At 43.2% G+C, this 22,336-nt stretch overlaps 1 protein-coding gene across 4 annotated transcripts in view; it reads left to right on the forward strand.

The window, feature by feature from the left end:
• The first annotated feature begins 1,754 nt into the window (after positions 1-1,754).
• LPIN3 (lipin 3) overlaps positions 1,755-22,336 on the forward strand; it is a 36,592-nt gene continuing 16,010 nt past the window's right edge. For 2 of the 4 annotated variants that reach the window (XM_082225907.1, XM_082225910.1), the window contains exons 1-7: positions 1,755-1,907; positions 12,493-12,693; positions 15,152-15,247; positions 18,060-18,310; positions 19,476-19,583; positions 20,749-20,866; positions 21,555-22,005. In XM_082225907.1, the coding sequence (XP_082082033.1) occupies positions 12,502-12,693; positions 15,152-15,247; positions 18,060-18,310; positions 19,476-19,583; positions 20,749-20,866; positions 21,555-22,005 (1,216 nt within the window). In that variant the 5' untranslated portion in view covers positions 1,755-1,907; positions 12,493-12,501. The other 2 variants (XM_082225909.1, XM_082225908.1) reach the window with 2 other exon arrangements.

The following is a 22,336-nucleotide window of genomic DNA, read 5'->3' on the forward strand; positions in this document are numbered from 1 at the left end:
AGGTGGGATTTGACAAAGTGTTGGGCTCATTCATGAACGCTTTGTGTCCCCTTGGAGAACTCCTGTTATAGAACAGTATAAATGTAGGAAAAGAAAAAAGTGTGGCTTTATGACATCACATGCAGTACAAAATTAATGTTACAGAATAACAGGAACAGGACAACTATCCCAGTTGAAGCCTATGGATTATTATTTTTTAATAACTTTTTTTATTCAAAATTAAAACAAAACATATTATCCAGAAACATATCATCCTTATTCCCCCCCATTTTCCCTCCCTCCCCTCCTTCCCCCCACAGAACCCACCCACCCCCACCCCCCAACTTCCCTCAGTTCCCATCTTTGATTTCTCTAAAAATGCTGTTTTCTGCATCTTACACAGTTGTATAGATCCTCAAACTATTTAGCTGATTATTATAAATAAAAAGTTTGTGAATGTTTATTCAAAGCCAAAAGCCTATGAATTTTAATCTACTCCTAATAGGCCTAGATAGGTAAATCTAGAAGGAAAGCAATAGAATAACACAATGTGAAGGAATCTTGGGGACCCCCCTGACCTCGTTTTTATTGCACATTCATGATGCTCTTGGTGTCATCACATGCGACCCCACTTCCAATGTTGTTTGTGCTTGCAAAACTTTTGGGCTGATCACATTGTTTCATTTCCAATCAGTTCATATGTTGTTTATTTTTGTCCTGCTTTTGTTGCACTATAGTCCCTCCGGACATCAACAATGTGGGGAAGCATTGCAGAAAAAGCAAAAACATAATTAATTCACTATTACTGGGCAAGGAGCATGTGGCAGAATACACCTGTAATAAAGTACCAGTCTAGAAAGGCCATTGAAAACCATCTGGTAATCCAAACCCCCTGCTTATTGCAGGAATCTACAATAACTACAGCATTCCTGATAGGTGGCCATCCAGCTTCTGTTTAAAAACATCTTTTAAAGAATGAGAATAGATTGCCTTCCAAGGCAATCTGTTTTACTGACAGACAGATGGAACTATCTTAATGCTTAGTGGAAATTCCCTTAGCAGAGCTTTTTCTGAGATGGTGCTAAATGGGTTTAAAAGCTTCACCTCCTTAATTTCTCTGTTTCAGACTGCATGCACAAAAGACATTTAAAGAAACATTCCCCCCAAAAGGAATCCTGGGAACTAATACTTTTCCCATCACACAGCTACGATTCCCAGCACCCTTAATAAACTATAGTTCCCAGGATTTGGGGAGGGGGCAGATATGTGCTTTACATGTATCGTGTGCTCAAAACGCAACCCTCATTCTCAGCACTTTCACTTTACAAGAGCATAGGTCCACACTCTTTCCTTGCAACACAACAGGAGACACACACTGTTGCCCAGTTGAACACAATCCCGAGCTTTTAAACCTTGCTTGCAACACTCACACGGAATTAGTCCTTCCACGAAAACATTCACAGTCAAGTGAGTCCAACTTCTGTCGTTCTGCAAAATCTTAAGCCGCTTGAAAATCCAGCTCTTGGAAATCACATAGCAAAATCCATTGCCGGCAAAATGAATGATCAATCAAACAGCAGGGGGCTCCTTGTTGCTAATTAGTGGCAATCTGTCAGGTCTGATAAGCCGGTGAGAGAGAGAGAGGCTGAACTGTCAAATACCTGCAGCTCAAACACTCATCTGCGGCTTAATACAAGGAAGCCCAGGAGAGATTTCTGATGTCCCCATAGGCTCAGCCCGCAGTAACCTGGTAATGCTTGTTATACAGACTCCTCCCCTCATTCAGGTGTGAGGAAAACAGGAAGCACCAGGTAAGTAGGTGGAGCACAGAAAAGATGTGTCTGTAGGTAGCAACCTGTTGGAATCTTGAGACTGTGCTCATTTCAAAGTCCAAGAACCACTGGAGTCAGGTTGAAGGTCCTATCCAGGTAATGCAAGCTGGCTGGCAAGTATACCGAGAAGACTATTGTTGTTTTGTGTGTACATTTGGGGAGCTGTTATGGCAGAGAATGTAAGCAAGTAGTGCTCTGTTTGGAAACAGTCAGACAGTGGAATCCTATAATGCCTACTCAGAAATAAGACCTGTTGAGTTCAGAGGATCTTACTTCCAGGTAAGTGAGTATAGGATTGCAGCTTGAAGATTGTGGCACACGGCCTGGGGTGGGGGATTTTGGTGTGCAGGAAGTATCTCGCTGAACTGTCTGGTATATTGGACAATGAGGAAACAGTTCTGTTTGCTTGATGTTTTCTTTATGTGTATAGCATAAATGGAGTGAAGCTTGCAAATTGGACAGCAAGCTGAGGTTCTTTTGGTGGGGGATAAATTCAGTAGGGCTGAAGATCTGTATGGCCAAAGGAATTTCAGCTTACTGTCTTAGTTTAACCAGCCTCACGAGGTGGTTGTGAAAATAGAATGGATGGAGAACAGAAGGACCATTTAAGCCTGCCCCGTGCTCCTTGGTGAAATAGAAATATAAAAATAAAGTTGTCTTTATGTACTGTCCTCTTGTAGAATCCTGTTAATCCTTTCGCTGGTGCTCCTCTGTCTGCTGTTCTGTTCTGTGGGAAGAACTAAATTTCTGTATTGCATCTAAACCTTGTTGGCTTGCCTTTAGCTCCGGTCCTGACCTGAAGCTGCCTTTCTGGCTGCATCCTCTTATGTTCCCTTCGTGCAATATTAATGCCAGCTTCAGCTGTGCCTAGGCGCCACCATCCCTTCAGAAAAAGCACTTCTGCTATGCCAGATTGACAGGTTGGCTTTACCTGTTCAGAGCTACAATTCCCAGCACAGTGAACAAACTACAGATCCCAGGATTGTCTGGGGGAAGTCATGTACTTTAAATGGGGCTGTATTCAACATAGTACTAAGGCGAAGGTAGTAAAAAGCTTTTTTCCTTGTGAGGTGTAGCATTCTCCATCTTCTTCCCCATGTACCCCCTAAATCTGGTCTGGTGATTCCTTCAAGCCTCTGGAGCAGATATGGTAATGGCATGAGGTACATGCAGGAGAAGATGGGGAAATCCTCTTGCACTAGCACTAGTCACTATATTAGTTTAATGCCTCTCAGGGTCTCAACCTCAGCCCTCTTCTCATAATTGTTTTCAAACAATATTAACGGGAACAATTCACTTTACTATTAGAATATAAATCACAATGTTGTACCCTTATTTCAGCATGTAACCATTAATAATAATAATAATAATAATAATAATAATAATAATAATAATTTATTATTTGTACCCCGCCCATCTGGCTGGGTTTCCCCAGCCACTCTGGTCGGCTTCCATAGAAACCAAAAATACACTAAAGCAATATTATGACTGTTTTATATGGGATTAACAAGCAGTTTATGGAGCAATTTCTAATACAACTGTATGGCATCCCTTAATGAAGGTCTGTTCACATCTTATGACACATGAATCCAAACATAGGACCATAGGAAGTCTGACCACTGGTCCATCTAGCTCAGGTGTAGCCAATATAATGTCATCCAGGTGTGGTGGACCTCCCATTAATCCTGACCATTGGCCATACTGCTGAGACCAACGTATGGAAGGCACCACATTGGCTATCCCTGGTCTAATTCAATATGGCCTACACTGGCAGCAGCCCTCCAGAGATTCAGATGGGATGTCTCCCAGCTCTAAGTTAAGTTGCTAGGGGTTGAAGTTGGCACCTTTCTGCAAGCAAAGCAGATGCTCGATGAGTGACCCATCGCCCTTCACCAAGTAGCTCACAAGCTATGCATTGTTGCTTGCCGACTACCTTACAGCTAGCCTGTTCTTCTGCTCATGGCCAGGCAGCAAAAAGGCTATTAAGCTCCTTGTGGCCTGCACCTGGCTTGATAGCTCATGAGTGAGACAGGCCAGCCTCATTTCCGTGGGAGTTGTTGAAAGACAGCAGATAAAAATTGCATGTTTCTACCTGCTGTGTTGTTACCACTCAGCTGTTGGGTGGTGTGTAAAGTTGCTACAGATGTCCTATGAGCAATGTTGGAGAACTGAGTCAAATACACCGAGCATGTACGGAAACCCAATTTAATAAGTTGCAAGTGGAGATAGGGAGATCGGAGTAGAGCTTCTTTCTAAGGTGTGCCAGTCACCAGGTGAAGGAAAGATGGGTGGCAAATGCAAAGGACAGCAGTAGCCTAGGAGTGAAGTACTCGACTGCAGAAAGGGCTGAGCAGTTTAGAAATACTGGTGCATGATCATGACAAAATGTAGTTGTTCTCAGTGTACTCTAGCTGGGGAGAAGAATGCTTTATCATGTGGCTGTCCTGCAGGTACTTAGTGTGGGGGTAAAGAAAATAATGGTGGCTTTCACAGCATTGACACTGATAAGGGTACAGGATGCTTTCTTTGCCATCCTGGCCTACTTAGCAGTTCAGGAAGGAGAACAAGCCTCAGCTGAATTTCTTGTTAGCAGGGGCTGGCTTTAGAGTTCCTGCTTTGTTTCCTGGCAGGGCACTTGTGCCTTTAATTACTAATGACAGACAGAAGCCCAGCTGGTGTGTCTGTCTCTCCCTTTACTGCGTAGAGGTGCAATAGCAGGGAAAGCCTTCTCTGGTAGAGCTGTACTAGAAAGCAGCAATGACCCTCGTGGATCTGAAGTTCCCTTATGAGTGTTGTTGCAAACAACTTTCAGGAATTTGAATTATTGGCCTCTTCTACCAGGTAATTTTAAAATTTGGAGCCCTGGGTATTACCTCTGAGAAGTGTGTGCTCCAATGAATGTAAAGTTTCAGTGTTCTCAGGTCCGAGATAAATACTAGGTGTGCTTATCTGTGCATTTGCAGCCTGTTTGAGTCACTCTGTGTGCTATCCCTTTGATCTGCAATTCAGCTCCTGTGTAACTCTTTATAAACTAAAAGCACTGTGTTTCCCAATTCAGTATAACAGGAAATCTAAAAAAGGTTATATCCTTTTCTCCTTTTGGCCAAAGTAGATGAAATTTATGGGCACAGGAGCCCCTTCAAAGTGGTTTAAACATACCAAATTGCAGGGTAATTGGTCCAGGGCCTTTTTGTTGCAACATCCACTGTGGGAGGCTTGGGAGTCTCTTGCTCTCTTACCTTAAAATAATTAAGAAGCAGACAAATGGTGTGTATTCTTGCTTGTACATTTTTTAAAAAAAACTTTGTAGTTTCATGTCAGCTTTTCTTTCTGGTGGTTGTTTGGGAGCCAGCGTGGTGTAGTGGTTAAAAGCGGTAGACTCGTAATCTGGTGAACCAGGTTCGCGTCTCCGCTCCTCCACATGCAGCTGCTGGGTGACCTTGGGCTGGTCACACTTCTTTGAAGTCTCTCAGCCCCACTCACCTCAAAGAGTGTTTGTTGTGGGGGAGGAAGGGAAAGGAGAATGTTAGCCTCTTTGAGACTCCTTCGGGTAGTGATAAAGCAGGATATCAAGTTCAAACTCCTCCTCCCAGTAGGCTTTACAGGCCTTCAGATCAGTTTTTACACTTTTCTGATCGGCCTTACAATGTGTCTAGAATGTTCCTCATACAGATGTAACTTTCTCTTAGTAAGATTTCATAGCCAGGTAAGACAATGTTCCTATCAAAATTTTTGAGCCTTTTATATAGCTAAAGTTCTTGAGCCTGGGTAGAGTTCTAAAGTCCGACTTCCACGAGACTCCATGACTCTGAAGGCGGATCATTTATTAATGTGATTCACTGACTTCATAGCTCTGGCTCACTGGAAGCATTCCCTTCCTGTTTTATCTAAAGGTTGATACAGAACTATAGTCACTGATGAGCTCATGACAACATCATCAGCTGCCTGTGTAAAAAGTCAGAAATGCAGAAGGTTGAGGTGGCTTTCTTGAGAAATTACAGTGGGCCTTGGGACCTGTTATTCTGACTCCTACCACTTTCTATCCTGTAGCAACAGAAGGCCTACAGTCTCTCTGCTCCTGTGTTCTGCTCTAATGAACCACTACCACTTTTTAAGAGAGGGGTAGCTCATTGGGGTGTCTTCTAGTTGTTGTTGTTATACTCCAACTCCCATCATCCCCAGCCAATAGCCAGGAATGATGGGAATTTCAGTCTAGCAACATCTAGAGAGCATCAGATTGGCAACCAGCCCCTGGTTTAAGAGTATACCCTCCACCTTTTAGCTCTTGGTGTTGGATCGTGTCATTTGACAGTCTTCCCATAACCTCAGGCCTGGGATCTACCTATGGCTGAACTTGAAGCTGCAACTAAGCTTGCCAGTTTCTCAGCTGGCCACTGTCACTGTTTCTCTTAAACTGGGTCACAACAGGAGCACGACCACCATGCAATTATATGATAAAAGATTAAGAAATGGTTCCTCAAATACATGTTTGGGTTAAAAGTGGGCGCTGGATCTGAAAAGGTTGAAGATGACTGTTCTAGAGTACTCTGCTGGAAGTTCACAAATATACTGTTCTGCCACAAATGAATGTTGCTTTCTTTATGAGTGCAAGCTTCAGGCCTCTGATAGCTTTGTCCAGCATGGAGATCTGAGAAAAGAGCCCCTGCTGCTGACTTTTGCTTGTCCCAGGACCCTGTCCACAACAATGTTGTGTCAACAAAGTGTGATTTTACACAGTTGTGCATATGCACACTATTTATGAATGCTTTCCAAAGCTGCCCTCAAGACTTTAGGTGAACATAACTGTTGAGGACAGAGAGGGGAGCTCTAACAATTTCTGTGCTATGGGCTGTGAGCTTGCCTGCATAGCTGCCAATTAAATTGCACCAAAGAATGCTCAGCTCAGCAGGTTACTGTGGCAAGGGGACTGTCTCATGACCTTCTCTCGGCTCTGAACAGCATGGAGCTGACAGAGGCAATGAAGTTTCCAGAGTCAGCCAGGGCCCCTCCCCCCTGCCTCTCTAGGAATCACTTTATCCTTGATATTTGCAGGATAGGAAAGGTAAACACCTGCAAACTCTTCTGTTGTCTGCTTAGAAAGAGAAGCCTGGTCCTCATGCTGACTCAGTTTGTCTCAGTGTAGATTCCAGAGGGCCTTATGAGATGCTTGGGAGCAAGATCGGCTCTCTCAAATTGCTCAGCAGAGGTGGGTTTCTTTCTAGGGAGGGAGGCAATGTGAAACTGCCCCAAATTTGCTGGGTAAGAAGCAGCTTTCTTTGCTGTGTGTGTGTGTGTGTGTGTGTGTGTGTGTGTGAGATGCTCTTCACATGGCTGTGGGCATTTCATGGATTTTGTCTGTGTTCACATACAGTAATTGTATAATAGTTGCAGTGGAGCATTCTTTTCCCAATAGAGGATCACTGTCGTAGGTAAATGGCGTTTTTTTCAGGATACAAAAATTTTGCTGCTAGAGGGTGTCTTTTTGTATTCTGCTTGCTGTGGCTATTGCATTCTGAAGCACTGCATATACCGTAATTAATTCATGGTAGCATTAGGAAGAAAAATCCCCCAGTGCAAGCATTTGGCTGATAGAATGACCCTCTCTTCTCCCCCCAAATTCTATCCTGGGGTTCTCTTGACCCTCCCAAGTAAGCCCCACCGAGCTTGGCTGGACTCTTGCGTATCTTACTTCTTGAGCCACACATTTAGGGTAACACTAGAACACTCTGTATTTTTTCAGAGTCATGTGCCCAGCACTTTGTGTTAGCACTCATGTAAGCTCCTGCACAAAAATGGAGGTCAGAGATGGAGCAACTGGGCACTAAGGACATAGCCAAGGCGGGGCAGGGGGGGCTGCTGCCCCCCAATCAATAAAAATACATAGCAAACTGAGGTTCTGCCCCCTCAATAGAAATCTTGGTCATGCCCATGACAGGCACAATCCCAATTTCTCCTTTCTCCTTGACCATTTCAAAACACTTTGGACACCAGACCCATACTCTATGTAGTGTAATGGAGCAGTGTTCATTTTTAAATATGATGGGACAATGTGGGTAACAAATACCCTCTTTTTCTTTACATCAGTACATTGCCGACTGTGGCTAAACAAATGAGCACAGCACACAGGATGTTACAAAATACACACTTGTTCTTATTTTCTTTTATGAAATGTTGCAGGGTTGAAAAGTCTAAATGAGCACTGCTAAATGACATTGTGTACCAAATAAATCAAGTCCCTGTGATGTTACTTCCTCCCCAGTGACCATTTATAGATTGTCAAGTGAGAGCCATTTGAAAAAGATGAACTCACGAAAGGGGCAGAAACACACAGAGACATTATTTAGAGTTTGCTTTCAATGAGGCTCTTTAATAAGAAATGGAAATGTTAGGACCTTGGTGTCCATTAGTAGCTGTTGGGGGAATGAACTGCTGCCAGATGACATCCTTGAGAATTAGTCATAGAATCGCAGAGTTGAAGGAAACCTCAAAGGTCATCTAGTTTTCCACAATGCAGGAAATGCGCTGCTCCAGCATCCCTGGTAGGTACCGCATTTTTCGCTCTATAACACGCACCTGACCATAACACGCACATAGTTTTTAGAGGAGGAAAACAAGAAAAAAAATATTCTAGACAAAACAGTGGATGTATGATTTTTGTGGTTCATGCTGTGGCCACAGACATGTGATCTGACAGTGAGTTTGGAGTAGCCCAATGCAAAAATCCTGAGGATCCATGTGGATCCGTGCTTTGTAACCACGTTTTAAGTGGGGAGGGAAGGAAAAGCACTCAAGGGACAAGGAGCACGCGTGGGGTGGGTGGAGAAGGATGCTGCTAATAATGCAGAAGAGGGGTATAAGGGGAGAAGGCTCCTCTCCTCTCCCACTTTGCTCCTTTAAAGCAAGCAGGCTCTGCTTTTCTCCCTCCTCCCCGCTCATCCCCGGCTTAGCGAACTGAAAAACTTTGCTGCTATGTAGCGAGCTGAGTGGGGAGGAGAGAGGGACAGAGAGCCTGCTTGCTTTAAAGGAACCAACCGAACAGGAGCCGCTTACACTCGTGTAAGTGGCTCCTCTCCTCTCCCGCTTTGCTCCTTTAAAGAAGCAGGGTCTCTGTCCCTCTCTCCTCCCCACTCAGCAGCTCTTCTCCTGCTTTGCTGTTTCAAACTGAGCCACGGAGGAGGGAAGGAAGGGGAACCATGGATCCTCTGCTCACAACTGCAGCAGATCCCCCCCCCCCGCCACCCGTAGGCATTCCCTCCATAACACGCACAGACATTTCCCCTTACTTTCTAGGAGGAAAAAAGTGAGTGTTCTGGTGCAAAAAATACAGTAACTATTCAGCCTTTTGGCAAGTGGTCTTGACTTGCTCTCTGTTATCATGCCTTTAATGGCTGCTTTGTTGTAGTATATCTCATCGTGAGGAAAAAGTTGTGTGCACAAGTGGATGACCTGAGACCCAAGGATTTGAACAAAGATGAATATTGCATCTTTGATGTACAAATAGCACTACACTTAATTTGACTGTGCCAGTTCCTATGAAATAATTCCATGCGGCCACTTCATACAAAAAAGAAAGTAAGCCATTTCACACACTGAAGGATAACTGAAGTATTTTTGATTACGATTGGATGTTGAGTTATTAAATCAGTTGCCAAGATGATTCTCTTCCTACATTATGCCTTATTTCAGCACTGGATTATTATTTTAATTGTACATCTTATTACCTATTAATTGGGAGTGTTGGTTTACCTTAATGTTTCCGCATGAATTGGCAGTGGTAACTTTCTGGTTCCATTTGTGGGCAACTTCCTATGTACCAGTGACTTTTATGCTACCATCTCCCTTCACTAGTTCCCCCATTCATTTTTAGACGAAATTAAATTGTTGTAGATGGCTGCTCATATCAGAGAGAGCATTATGTTTCCTATGTAATAGGTGTCTGGAGTAAGAGTGGTGGTGGGCTGACTTACTCCTGATTCTACAGGGAGCCCCATGGAGGATGCCACATATTTTCCTGCCCGTTAGCTCTTCCACAGTCAAGGTCAAAGCAGTTCTTTGTCCATTTTGCTATAGACTGTAATAACGACTAAGGCTTCTGCCTATGCTGTCCATTATGTGTTTTATGTAAAATAAGCTTGTAATGACATCTTCAGTGTAAGAAGAGTGCATCATGATTACTTAATTTGCGTAGGTGTGTAGTGTACTGGCACAGCCAAGGGGCATCAGTGCATGGTTACTATAGACATCTGAAGTCTTCTTAATAATTCCTCGTGACTTAATTACAAGGTTCAAAGCTTTTCCCATGTATAACGCGAGTGCACACCGGGTGACTCATATAAAAAACAAAGTTGTAACATCGATCAACACTGGAGGTGCAAGTTTCTTCAAGTATTCTGTTTGTTCCTGATCTTAATTTCTTGGATGTCAAGGATGGAAACTCAGCTAATGAGCAAGGCTGTCACATTGGTTGAATTGAATGGATTAATATATATATAAAATTTAATTGACTAGAAAGGTGCCCTTGAGTAAAATTTTACAAACATTAAAAAAAATAGAAGACCAAAGGGCATTTCCCCTTTCTCTTGCATAGGTGGACATGCCTTTTCCTGCAATGCCTCCTATGGCATTTGTGTGCATCCTCTAAAATCAAATTGTGCTGCTTCAGAACCAATGTTTTACCTATATGAAAATTTCATCAGTAAAAGTGATTTATCAGCTAAAACCCATATAATTAATTGGCTGGCGATACAGTTGCTGAATGTTCATTTCTGTGGTGTCTGTTAAAAATCTCATGCTTAGAGAGAGGGCATTAGATCTAGGCAGAAAATAGAAGCTAGGATAGGTACATCAGTCTGCTACCCCTAGCCAATGAATTTTCACTTTGCTGATTCTCCTTAGGGAGCAAAGGGCCACACAAGTGGTTCTAATTCTGTCTCCTTCCATTGCAATGCTTCAGAGACACCTAGGAATATTAGTTAGGGACACATGTATTATTTCTAACCCACTTGCTGGTTCTGTATCCTGAAAGCAGAACTAGACATTACAAGGGAAGCACAAGATTCCGAAACTTGAGTTTGCCTCTTAACAGCAAAATGTTTGTGGGAGATACTTGCATGGGAGAAGTGAGTAAGAGCGGGTGCTTAGATGTTCTCCTACCTAGTCATTCTACCCTGATCATTTGTATTAGTCTATAAATAGTGTTTAGTGCCATTGTTATTGGCCATTGTGTTGTGTTGTTCAGCTAGTCATTCTACCCAGCAGGTGTGGCCCAACTGGATTTAAACCTCTCTACACACCCAGTGGCTCTTAAAATGGAAAACTAGCCTGTCCGGGAAGATGGCTTAGGGGAAACTATTTTGGTTTCTCTATGATAGTCATGTATCTGTTGGCTCTGTGGCATTTGCAACCTCTTGTTTTCAGGAAGCCATTATTCATATGTCACTGATGATATCCTTCTTACCAGCTGAATCTCCTAGTTATCTTGGGTGACACAGAACCCTGGAATCAGTAACTTCCGATGTGTAAAATCATCCATCATGCATTCCGTAGAATGAGTTTAGGAAGCAGGAAAGCCTAATATGTCTGCTTTCATTGGTGGTGTCCTTAGGCTTCAGGAGTCATATCACAATGGCTGACTATAGATGACTGTTTGCCAAGTGGTAACTGCCCACACTGCAAACTTCATAAAATTAGAGCTGGGATGTGGCTGAACTTCCAGATCCTCCTCAGAACAGATAGTATCATATAGAACACAAAGTAGTCCAGAAATGGCATAACACCGCCTTTGGATTGAAGGTGCCATATACTAAAAGTTGCTGACCTTTTTGGACCTGTGGGGACATTTTGAATTTTGGAGGAGTGCTGGGGGTGCCGGTCCTAAAATGGCTGCCATGGGGGCAAAGCATAACCCAAAATTGGCTATTATGGAGAGCATAGCATAACACAAAATTAGAGAGGCAACTATCCTGACAACTTCATTCTTGCTATAGGAAGTCAGTTATGCCCTGATTGTGGGAGATTACAGAATACAGATTATCCTCATCCTCTCCCTTTCTTTCTTTCTTTCTCTCTCTCTCTCTGATGGTGTTAATAACAGGGAGCATTCCTTAGTACCAGAAAAAATATACATCACTATCACTCTCATGTCACATAAATTGGTTAGAAGGTATGTGCACATTTTGTCCTGTAGCTTTCTTTCTAGGAGGCTAGAGACAAAGGGCTTATCCACACTTACCTTCTGCCTCGCTCTTTCCTGGCAGAGGTCTGCACTGAAAAGCTCTGTGTCTGAGGGCATTGTTTTTGTTTTTGCCCCAGAGCTTTCCCTGCAAAAAACCCTCTTTATTGTTCAATCGGAGCAAACGTCAATTCAGGTTTTCCACAAATTGCTGTTTGCTCTGATTGAGCTTTAAAGAGCAGGTTTTCACGAGGAGAGCTCCCAAGGAAAGGGTGCACAGACACAGACCTTTAAAGTGTGGACCGTGCCTGGAAAGAGCAGAGGAAGGGTAAGTGTGGATAAGCCATTACTTCTTTTTCTTAAAATGGAAGCTCAGTGTCTGTGGGACTTGCCCAGTGATACCAATGGAAGCATTCCTAGACAAGAAGGCAGCCATGGGTTGGGGACCCTGTATTACATGATTATGCGAAAACTTTTGAAAATCTGTCTCTTCCTTCTTTCTGTTTGTAGTCTCGGACAATGAACTATGTGGGGCAGCTCGCTGAAACGGTGTTTGGCACTGTGAAGGAGCTGTATAAGGGCCTGAACCCAGCCACCCTGACAGGTTGCATTGATGTCATTGTGGTGAGGCAACCAGATGGCTCCTTCCTCTGTTCACCTTTCCATGTGCGCTTTGGGAAGCTACGTGTTCTGCATTCCAGTGAGAAAGTGGTAAGTGACACCTGATGTGTGTTGACAAGGACTAATATGCTTGAAGATCAAGGAGGTCAAATGTGGAAACTACCAAATTCCACCACGATCAACAATTCTCACAAAGTTACGCTTAGTAACCTTAATGTTGCAGGATGTGGGTTATGGATTATTGCTGGGAAGTTGATTTTGGTTTTGGCATCTACTAACCACTTTTTAGTCCCAGCAAGGCTATCCAGGCAGGTGATTTTAGCAGCCGTGAGTATTTTTAAATTACTATTTTTATTTTGTATGTGTTTTTTTAGTTCTTTAAAATATTTGCTTTTTATTGGTATTTTAAATGTGTATTGTAGACAGCATTGCAAACCACTTTTATGTATATATCACTTACTATTTTGCTAAATAAAAAAATAAGTAACTTGTGTGGAGGATGCCCATTCATACATTCTTCTCAGCACAAAACCTTATGGATTACTGGTCTTGTGACATTTGAGCAAATTTCATAATCTGTGTACAGTACTGCCATGCTAAAAAGATTGTATGAATGGGCCATAGTTTTCAAGTGCCATTCAGAACTTCAGACTTATCTCACAAAATAAAAATTGACTATTGGTTAAAAATTCTCTAAACATGCCTGCCAAATAGGAAAGAGTTGATCTTCCATTAACCCTTGAGCCCAAATTTGTTACCTGTCCTCTCGTCTCCTGTGAGACATATGGGAAGCCACAAAAGCACAATCTAGAAACGCACTGGTCCAAGGTCACATTGGCTGAAACAACATAACCAGTACATTTCCAAGCACAATTCAAAGTGTTGGTGCTGACCTTTAAAGCCCTAAACAGCCTCAGCCCAGTATACCTGAAGGAGTGTCTCCACCCCCATTGTTCTGCCCGGACACTGAGGTCCAGCTCCGAGGGCCATCTGGCGGTTTCCTCACTGTGAGAAGTGAGGTTACAGGGAACCAGGCAGAGGGCCTTCTCGGTAGTGGCGCCCGCCCTGTGGAATGCCCTCCCATCAGATGTCAAGTAAATAAACAACTATCCAAGTTTTAGAAGATGTCTGAAGGCAGCCCTCTTTAGGGAAGTTTTTAATGTTTGAAGTTTTATTCTGTTTTTAATGTTCTGTTGAAAGCCGCCCAGAGTGCCTGGGGTAGAAATAATAATAAATAATAATAATAATAATAATAATTAGTAGTAGTAGTAGTAGTGTTATTATCATTGCTACGAGTTTTACAGTGGAGGTGGGTACTTGCCATGCATCCTGAGGCTGAGGGCCATTTTTGAAATGGGCCTGTGTTCTGCACAATACAGCCAAGTGATCCCTATTGCACAAAGATGTGCCTGTTGTGTGGGGAGATGAGCTTGTTTGTTGCTTTATCTCATGCCACATTGTTCCTGACCTTTTAAAAATATATATACACAATGAGGTACAACATGTACTTCAACCTTTCCACTGGCTTCCTGCAATCTCAAATCTGCTATGCTCATTGGTGATGACGGGGTTTAAGTGAGGCATAATATTTATGAAAGGAAATGTGACTAAGTGTATTTTCTCCCTTGTCTCTGACCAAAGTCCTGTTAATGTAGGGGGTAGGGGACAAAATGGAAGCATGGGCCGCTAAAGAGGGTTCGTGATGGAGAAAGGCTAGTTTTATGGCATGGAGAGATGAGGTGCTTTCTTGGACGCTAGAGGCAGTTGTCCATTTGGAAAGCAAGCCCCCATTTAAATTAGAATTATATCACTGGAATGTGCTGTGTCAAAAGTTCTCACAGTAAAACCAGGCCTGCAGCCAGGCTGATCTTTTTTAAAAAAACAAAACAAAAAAAACAGGCTGGACTGTTTTTCTTTCACTTAGCCTGAAAAAGTCTAGCATGTACAATTATGAATTTGCATGTGCATGTGTTTCGACTGAGATTATAAACTAAGCAGTGCCTGGTTTAATTTTATTCTCTTGCTATGAAAAGCAGCAACTCATATCAAAGTTGGTGAGGTAACATTACACGATTCCATGCTGTGCTATTTCTGCACTAATCTAATATGTGTTTATGAATAACCTGCATGAAAATTCATTTTTAGAAATGAAAAATGAAAACGTTCATCAACATCTATCAAAATACATAGTTCTCTGTTGTATCGTCTTTCAAAATGTGCATTTTAAAATTATTTTTAATGCGTTTGTTAATTAGCTGCACTATATTTGCATGTCATCCCAATGCATAAAGTTCCCTGTGTGGTTTCTTGTTTTTTGAGCTGAAGCACTGGAATATTTTGGAAGTGCGAAAGGTAGGGGATAAATATTCCTCACAATGCTGATGAGGTCAGCTTGGTCTTGGAATTCACAAAGATCAAATTCCTCATGCATTTCTAAGTCCCAGATATGGAAAGCGGTTAGAATGCTTTTTGTGTTAACTTCACCATTGCCTTTTCTGGGATTGCTTCCTAGGCTAAAAGCAATTAACCTTTTTTTTTGTTTGTTTAGGTTGACATTGAAATTAATGGCGAGCCAGTCAATCTGCATATGAAGCTGGGTGACAATGGAGAAGCCTTTTTTGTCCAGGAGTCAGAGGAATGCAAGGTGGGAAGATATTAACATTAGAAAAGACATTAAAAACCACTCCTCAACTTTTCAGCTTCCAAATAGACTACACTGAAGGCTTGTTGTTTTCCAGATACTCTTGTGCCTTACTTCTCACTCCTGAAGTCCTCAACACTGAATTTAGGGTAGTGCGGGCAGTTCTCCTGCACAGGGCAACAAGCAGAGGGGGCACAAAATTGAGAAGATCCATTCAGAGGTGTCATTTTTTTGCCTCACACAGGGCACCATATCACAAAAAGCTTACCCAGGTCCTTGGCCATGCCTCTCGACAATCTAGATAAATTCCTCCTGATAAATTCCACATATATCTCAGACCATAATCTACTGGATTTCTTGTCTTGCTTTTTATTTTATTTTTTGCTAGTCCAGTGCTTGGCCCTTTCTTGGGTCACATTGAAAACACATTGCTTTCCCTCCCCCAAAGGATCCTGGGAACTTTACCCATCAGAGTTACAATTCCTCTAACAAATTACATTTTGGGGGGGAAGCAAATTTGCGGGTGTGATCTTGGTAATCTCCTGCGACAGGGCTTTTCTGTTCTCTTCCTCGAAACCACTACAATGTGTGCGAAGTTGGCACTGAGAAGGCCCTGATTCTCTGGAGCATAGCAAATCAAGAACATCTGCACATATTTTCTCATTTTAGATATATTTTGTCTGTTTTGGCTAGTTTCTGAAGCCCTGTTCTCTTGAAATCGGACAACTCTATCCACCTTTTGAGACTTTGCCAGGTACTTCTTCTGGCTCATTCAACAAGAAGTGATCACATTTCAATAGATGACCAAAGCTTTGTGTGAAAGAGAAGCTTCTCTTCAGGGGAAAAAGTTCATGAGAAAAAAGTTCATCTATTAAATGGATCCTCAGAGAAACATGCTCAGAGAAAAGCCCATCATTCTCCGCTGAAATTCTCTGGGTGTGGAATTCTGACTTTGTGGCACTGTATAGTAGGCTTCCTGTATTTCTAAGCTCACTCAGAGAGGTGGAGCAACTGATAAAGCATTTTATAGATGTCTTTCAGCTGTTCATTACCAACAATATAAACTAGGAAGGGCAGCTTTCAAGCAATGACCCACCCCTATGTATGTTCATTGTCCCCTAATGAATACATGAAAAAAGTTGGAGTTATCCTCTTTTTTCTCTCTCCGCACTCTATTCAGTTGCTATCCTCATTACCTGTTTCTATATCCTGGGCTTTTCCCACTCTCTGGCAGTAATAGTACTCCAAGAATTTGGTCCTACAACAGTGGCCAAAAAAGGAAGGAAGGAAGGGCCTTTCTTAAAATGCCCCTGCCTTTTCATCGCTAACTTCCCATCATGCCAAAGTTCACCATAACAAATGAGAGAAGCAATTCTGACTTAATAGTCTGTGCACCTCAATCCCTGGGATGAAGCAAGGAATGGGATTCCGAATTCTTCCTGCACTGGTCTCCCAGATAGATGATAAAGCCTGCTGATCCTTTGCATTTGACTGGCTCATCCAGTCTCTCTTTTGCACTGTTCTTTCCAGGTCTGTGTCCAAGTGGGTTTTTTTTTTTTTTTTGTCCTTACACCTTTCCCTGGGAAAACCTGCTGATTACCGCTGAATCAGAACAATCAGGTTTTTTGCAGATTGACACCTGTTCCAGTTCAGAGGTGGTTGTTGTTTAGTTGTCCGACTCTTTGTGACCCCATGGACCAGAGCACACCAGGGACTCTTGTCTTTCACAGCCTCCTGTATGTAGTTTGGTCAAACTCATGTTGGTAGCTTCAAGAACACTGTCCAACCATCTCACCGTCTGTTTTCCCATTCTCCTTGTGCCCTCCATCTTTCCCAGCATCAGGGTCTTTTCCAGGGAGTCTTCTCTTCTCATGAGGTGGCCAAAGTATTGGAGCCTCAGCTTCAGGATCTGTCCTTCCAGTGAGCACTCAGGGCTGATTTCCTTCAGAATGGATAGATTTGATCTTCTTGCAGTCCATGGGACTCTCAAGAGTCTCCTCCAGTACCATAATTCAAAAGCATCAATTCTTTGGCGATCGGCCTTCTTTATGGTCCAGCTCTCACTTCCATACATCACTACTGGGAAAACCATAGTTTTAACTATACGGACCTTTGTTCAGACATGCGCTTGGAAAAACACTGGAAAGCACACCACAAAAGAAAGTCAGGATGAGCCCTAACGCATAAATTTACAATTTTATCCAAGGTTTATCTTTGTTTGTTTCTATGGGTTTATACCTAGCATTCAATGAAATGATCCCCGGGGTATATTACAAGAGATTGCAATAACAGATGCACATCAATACCCTTACTCCTCAAGTCAATATATGGGGTCCTGAGTGTTCTTCATTTCTACTGCATAGTCTCAGAGCAACATACCATTAAAGCCAAATGTTCTTTCTGGTGGGGAGGAGTGGGGGAGAAGGCTCCCTACAGCTACTCTTTCATTGGCTGATGAGCCATTGAGCTAGGCTGTTCTTCCCCTTGCTGTGATGTTTGTTTCCTAAGAGGGAGGGGGGTTCAACCTCCCAGCATTCCTTTGTCTCAAGACCAGTTGCAGAGGCCACAGTGCACTCTCCTTCTGTTTGCCGTTCCAGGTATTCATTTGCCTGGTTTTATAGTAGTCACAAGGTACCTGTGGCCCTCCAGATGCTGCTGAACTACAACTCCCATCACTCCTGACTGGGGTTGATGGGGAGTGAAGTTCTACAACATTGAGAGTCACAGGTTCCCTGTTTCTGTTTTATAGTTTAATCAGCTCCTAACTTGGGTCAGAGGTTGAGCTTTTTTGTGTGTGCCCCTCCCCTTGTTCCAGGAAAGCATCCCCACTTCCATGTGCACATCTCCCATCCCACTGGAGAAAAATGCAGAGCCTGTGTCCAGATCGTCCAGCTTGCATGGAAACCCTGAAGTCTTGGGCTCAGAAACAGCCCTTCGCAAGAAAAGATGGCACAAGAAGAAACCAAAGAAGAGGGTGTCACAGGGAGATTCCACTTCAGAAGAAGAAGAAGGAGCGACTGAAAGTGAGAAATCTCTGGAGGAGAAGCGAAAGCTGTTGACTTCCAAGTAAGTAGGTTGTAACAAAAACTTGGATTGCCATCATGTGTTGAATTCCTGCAAAGGCCAGCCATCATTGGTATTTGCACCAGCTTTGCAGCTGTGCAATACATTTTGTTGTTTTGCTGCTTTGCTGCTGGGAGTTCAGGGGTTGGACAGGATTATAACCATATAAGAATGCACTTTTGATTGACAAATGGCATGGGACAGGAACAACATGAGGATAATGCTGTGTTTGTACAATGCTGTCAAAAGTACCCTGCACTGAATGTACAGTATATTATCATGCATTGTGTGCACACCCTAAATTTAATTGTCCAGCTTCATAGCCATATTAGAAGGCTAAGCTAAGAGAAAAGGAAACATACAGCTTTTTTATAGTATAATGATTAGGACATTTGCGGGGTCTTTCCTTGGGATATCTGTGTGGCTAATTGGTTTGTATTTTGCTTGTCAGAACAGTAAGGGGACTCCCTAGGCTACTGATCATGTGCTATGTTTGCATATTGACCACATCCTATTTTTCTCTTGACATCATTTAGACTGTAGAGTCATAGGTGGTTTATGCATTGCCATGCTGATGAATTTCCCATATGGTATCTCAGAACATACTGGGTGATCATCCAAGATTAATGTCAAGAAACTATAACAGGCTATGTGGTTTTGTTTTAGAGGTCTGTCCAAATTCCCCATACAGTGGTACCTCGGGTTACAGACGCTTCAGGTTACAGACTCCGCTAACCCAGAAATAGTACCTCGGGTTAAGAACTTTGCTTCATGATGAGAACAGAAATCGTTCTGCAGTGGCGTGGCGGCAGAAGCAGGAGGCCCCATTAGCTAAAGTGGTGCTTCAGGTTAAGAACAGTTTCAGGTTAAGAACGGACCTCCAGAATGAATTAAGTACTTAACCCGAGGTACCACTGTAATTATTTGGAGGACTGGAAATGTGGCTTGAAAGCAAAACATGAACTTCCCATGCCATGGCTGCATAGAAGAAATACATGCAAGAAACTTGCAGATGACATGCTCTGAGTTTGCATTCTGCCGTGGGAGTAATGCTAAATCAATGTAAAACAGAGCCGTGGAAATAGGGCCTATGGAGACAGTTCAGCAATCAGTTAAGAACTATTTATTTGTCATTGTACCTAATTTTCCTTGTAATGTTCCTTACCAGCAACACAATGTATTACTCGTTCACTGACACTCAGAATGAAGGAGCTGGAAGTCTGCAACCTAAAGAAGCTTATCCCTATTCTGATGGAGAGCTAGCTCCCCTACAGAGGTCAGTATTTGATGCTCCATGATGCAGCAGAGAGCCAAAGGCTAAACTGTTTAAAAGAAAAAGTTCCAAAAGCCCACGCGTTAATACAGCCCCTTGAGCACATGTGAAAAAGGTTTTGGAGGTAGAGTGAGATATTCCATTAGCCTGGCCAGAAGCATGGGAGCCCAAATGTTATACAATCCCACAAGAAGTACTGATGGCCACCAACTTGGATAGCTTTAAAAGAGGGTTAGATAAATTCAAGGAGGATACATCTCTCTAGCCACAATGACTATGCTTCCATGGTCAAAGGCAGTAATGGTTAGCTACTCGGGGCTGTCTTTAGCATATGTGCCGCTGGGGTGCAAAGATCCACCCAGCACCCCCAAATTTAGTTTAAAAGGTAAAGGGGCCCCTGACCATTAGGTCCAGTCGTGACCGACTCTGGGGTTGTAGCGCTCATCTCGCTTTATTGGCCGAGGGAGCCGGCGTGCAGCTTCTGGGTCATGTGGCCAGCATGACTAAGCTGCTTCTGGCGAACCAGAGTAGCACATGGAAATGCCGTTTACCTTCCCACTGGAATGGTACCTATTTATCTACTTGCATGTTGACGTGCTTTTGAACTGCTAGGTTGACAGGAGCAGGGACCGAGCAACGGGAGCTCACCCCATCGTGGGGATTCGAACCGCCGACCTTCTGATCGGCAAGTCCTAGGCTCTGTGGTTTAACCCACAGTGCCACCCCCGTCCCAAATTTAGTTTAGCCACCCCCTTATTAACTTTTATTGAGCTTTTTGGGGAGGGGGGAAGTCAAAGTTGTTGACCTTTCTTGGGGGGGGCTCACCTGTAACAATGATGCAGCAGAAAAAAACTGCTTTTCTTTCCTGACTCATTGGGAATATTTGACGCTACGGAGTAACAGAGCGATGGGGGGGGGACACATTCGGCACCCCCGGTTAAAGATGGCCCTGTAGCTATTGTAAGTGCAGGATGCTTGGCTGTTGGCCTGATCCTGCTGGCTCTCCTTATGTTATCCTGATGAGTTTCAGGTCAGGAGAACTGCTTGGGGTGAGAAATGCCTTGGGCTAAGCCCCTTTTCCTTTTGCTGATGCCCTGCCCCTGCTTGCTCCAGTAGACTTCTCCACAACAGCTAGTAAAAAGTGTTTGCTTTCATCTTCTTTTTACAGCCTTCCTCCAAACTGCGCATCAGCCCCGAAAAGTGACTCTGAGTTGGAGATCCGAAATCCTGAAATGCCACTTTGCTCTGAATCACACATGCAGTGGTCATGGGGAAGGTTGCCTGAGGTGAGCGTGGTTCGAAAGGGAACTCTGGTGCGCGCCACTTTGTGTATTTCATATGCTGCTATTAGCATTGGCTATATTGTTTCTAACTAAATTGCCCTTGCCAAACTGGGAAAGTGTAATTCCTACTCTAGAAACAATATTTAGACACTTTGAGTGCCTTTTGGGCCTCTCTGCTTTGCGCATGCAGTATTTACTTTGATGTGTAATCTGTAGTGGAAGAGAGGTATTCTTCAAATGACTTCTATTACAAAGTGATCTAAGCAAAAGGGTACCATTTGCAATGAATGCACATGTGATTGTGTGTGTGTTTTTGCAAACCACATGATTATTCCTCAGGAGCCCCTTATTTCTCATTGTTGTTAGAGGTGAATAAATTTCTCATTTTCCTTCCACTGTGGCTCTTCAGATTCTAATATCCTTGGTCCTCCTTTGTTTGAGTTCTAGTAAGAGTTATCTGTTTTGAAATGTCATAAATTGATTAAGCACACTGTTGTTTATTATTACAAACAAAAAATCCCAATCATTTGTGCGCCCACACCTACCCCCCCCACAGACACTTGTGGAAGCCATCGAAATCACAGATTTCTATCTAGCCTCAGTCACATATCTAGCCTCTGAAAACAATCCTACATTTCCTCTTTTTGTGCTGTTTTGTGATCCAAACTGAAGACGTTTCTCCTCCTTTAAGGTGAGCAAATCTGACAGAGTAGAAGCAGCAAAGTCTGCCACAAGTGTCTCCATGACAGCTGCAACCATTCCTGTAGGTGAGACGACTCACTTCGCTGCCATTACACCAGACTCAGAAAGTGACCTTGAGATGGAAGACTCTGATGAAGCTTCGTGTTCTCCAGCTGCTCCTGTAGTTAGGCCGACACCAGTCTTTCCTTCTGGAAATGGCCTCCCAGTGAGTGAAGAGACCCGTTCTTCCATTCAACCCATTGGCAGTGCTCTACAAACTACTCCCGGCCTTTCAAGCGATATGCAAGTCCTAGCAACTGCTGCAGAGAATGAAGGAATAGCATCAATTGAGGAGATTATTGAGCCAGTTTTGGATGTGGAAGTGCCATCCTTAAGGAAAGCTAGTTTGACAAACCCGGAGCCCTGCAGCAGCCCAGAGTTGAAACAGGAGAAGAGAAGGGGTAAGTCAAGTTTGAAGACATGTAAAATGTGTGCAAGTGGGGAGCTACAACAAAATGTTGCAGCTTATCCGCACCCCCTAAAAGAGTGTTTCTGTTTATGGCTCCAGCTAGCCTGGAACAAAAGGTTCGTAGTTCTACCTGCAGTTCACAAACAGGACTTGTTGTTGTTGTTGTTCCTACTCCTAAAACTGTCACCCACTGTGCTATATCACTGAATACAGCTTGGGACTAACTCTGCCACCATATAGCTTTCTTTGTGTGTAATGTTCTGGAGAGGAACTTTTGCTTTTTAAAAGAAAAACAACGGTGGGCATTTCTCCTCCTACCCTTA

Source organism: Podarcis vaucheri (assembly GCF_965113315.1).
Source record: "Podarcis vaucheri genome assembly, chromosome: 6".
Classification (NCBI taxonomy): Eukaryota; Metazoa; Chordata; class Lepidosauria; order Squamata; family Lacertidae; genus Podarcis; species Podarcis vaucheri.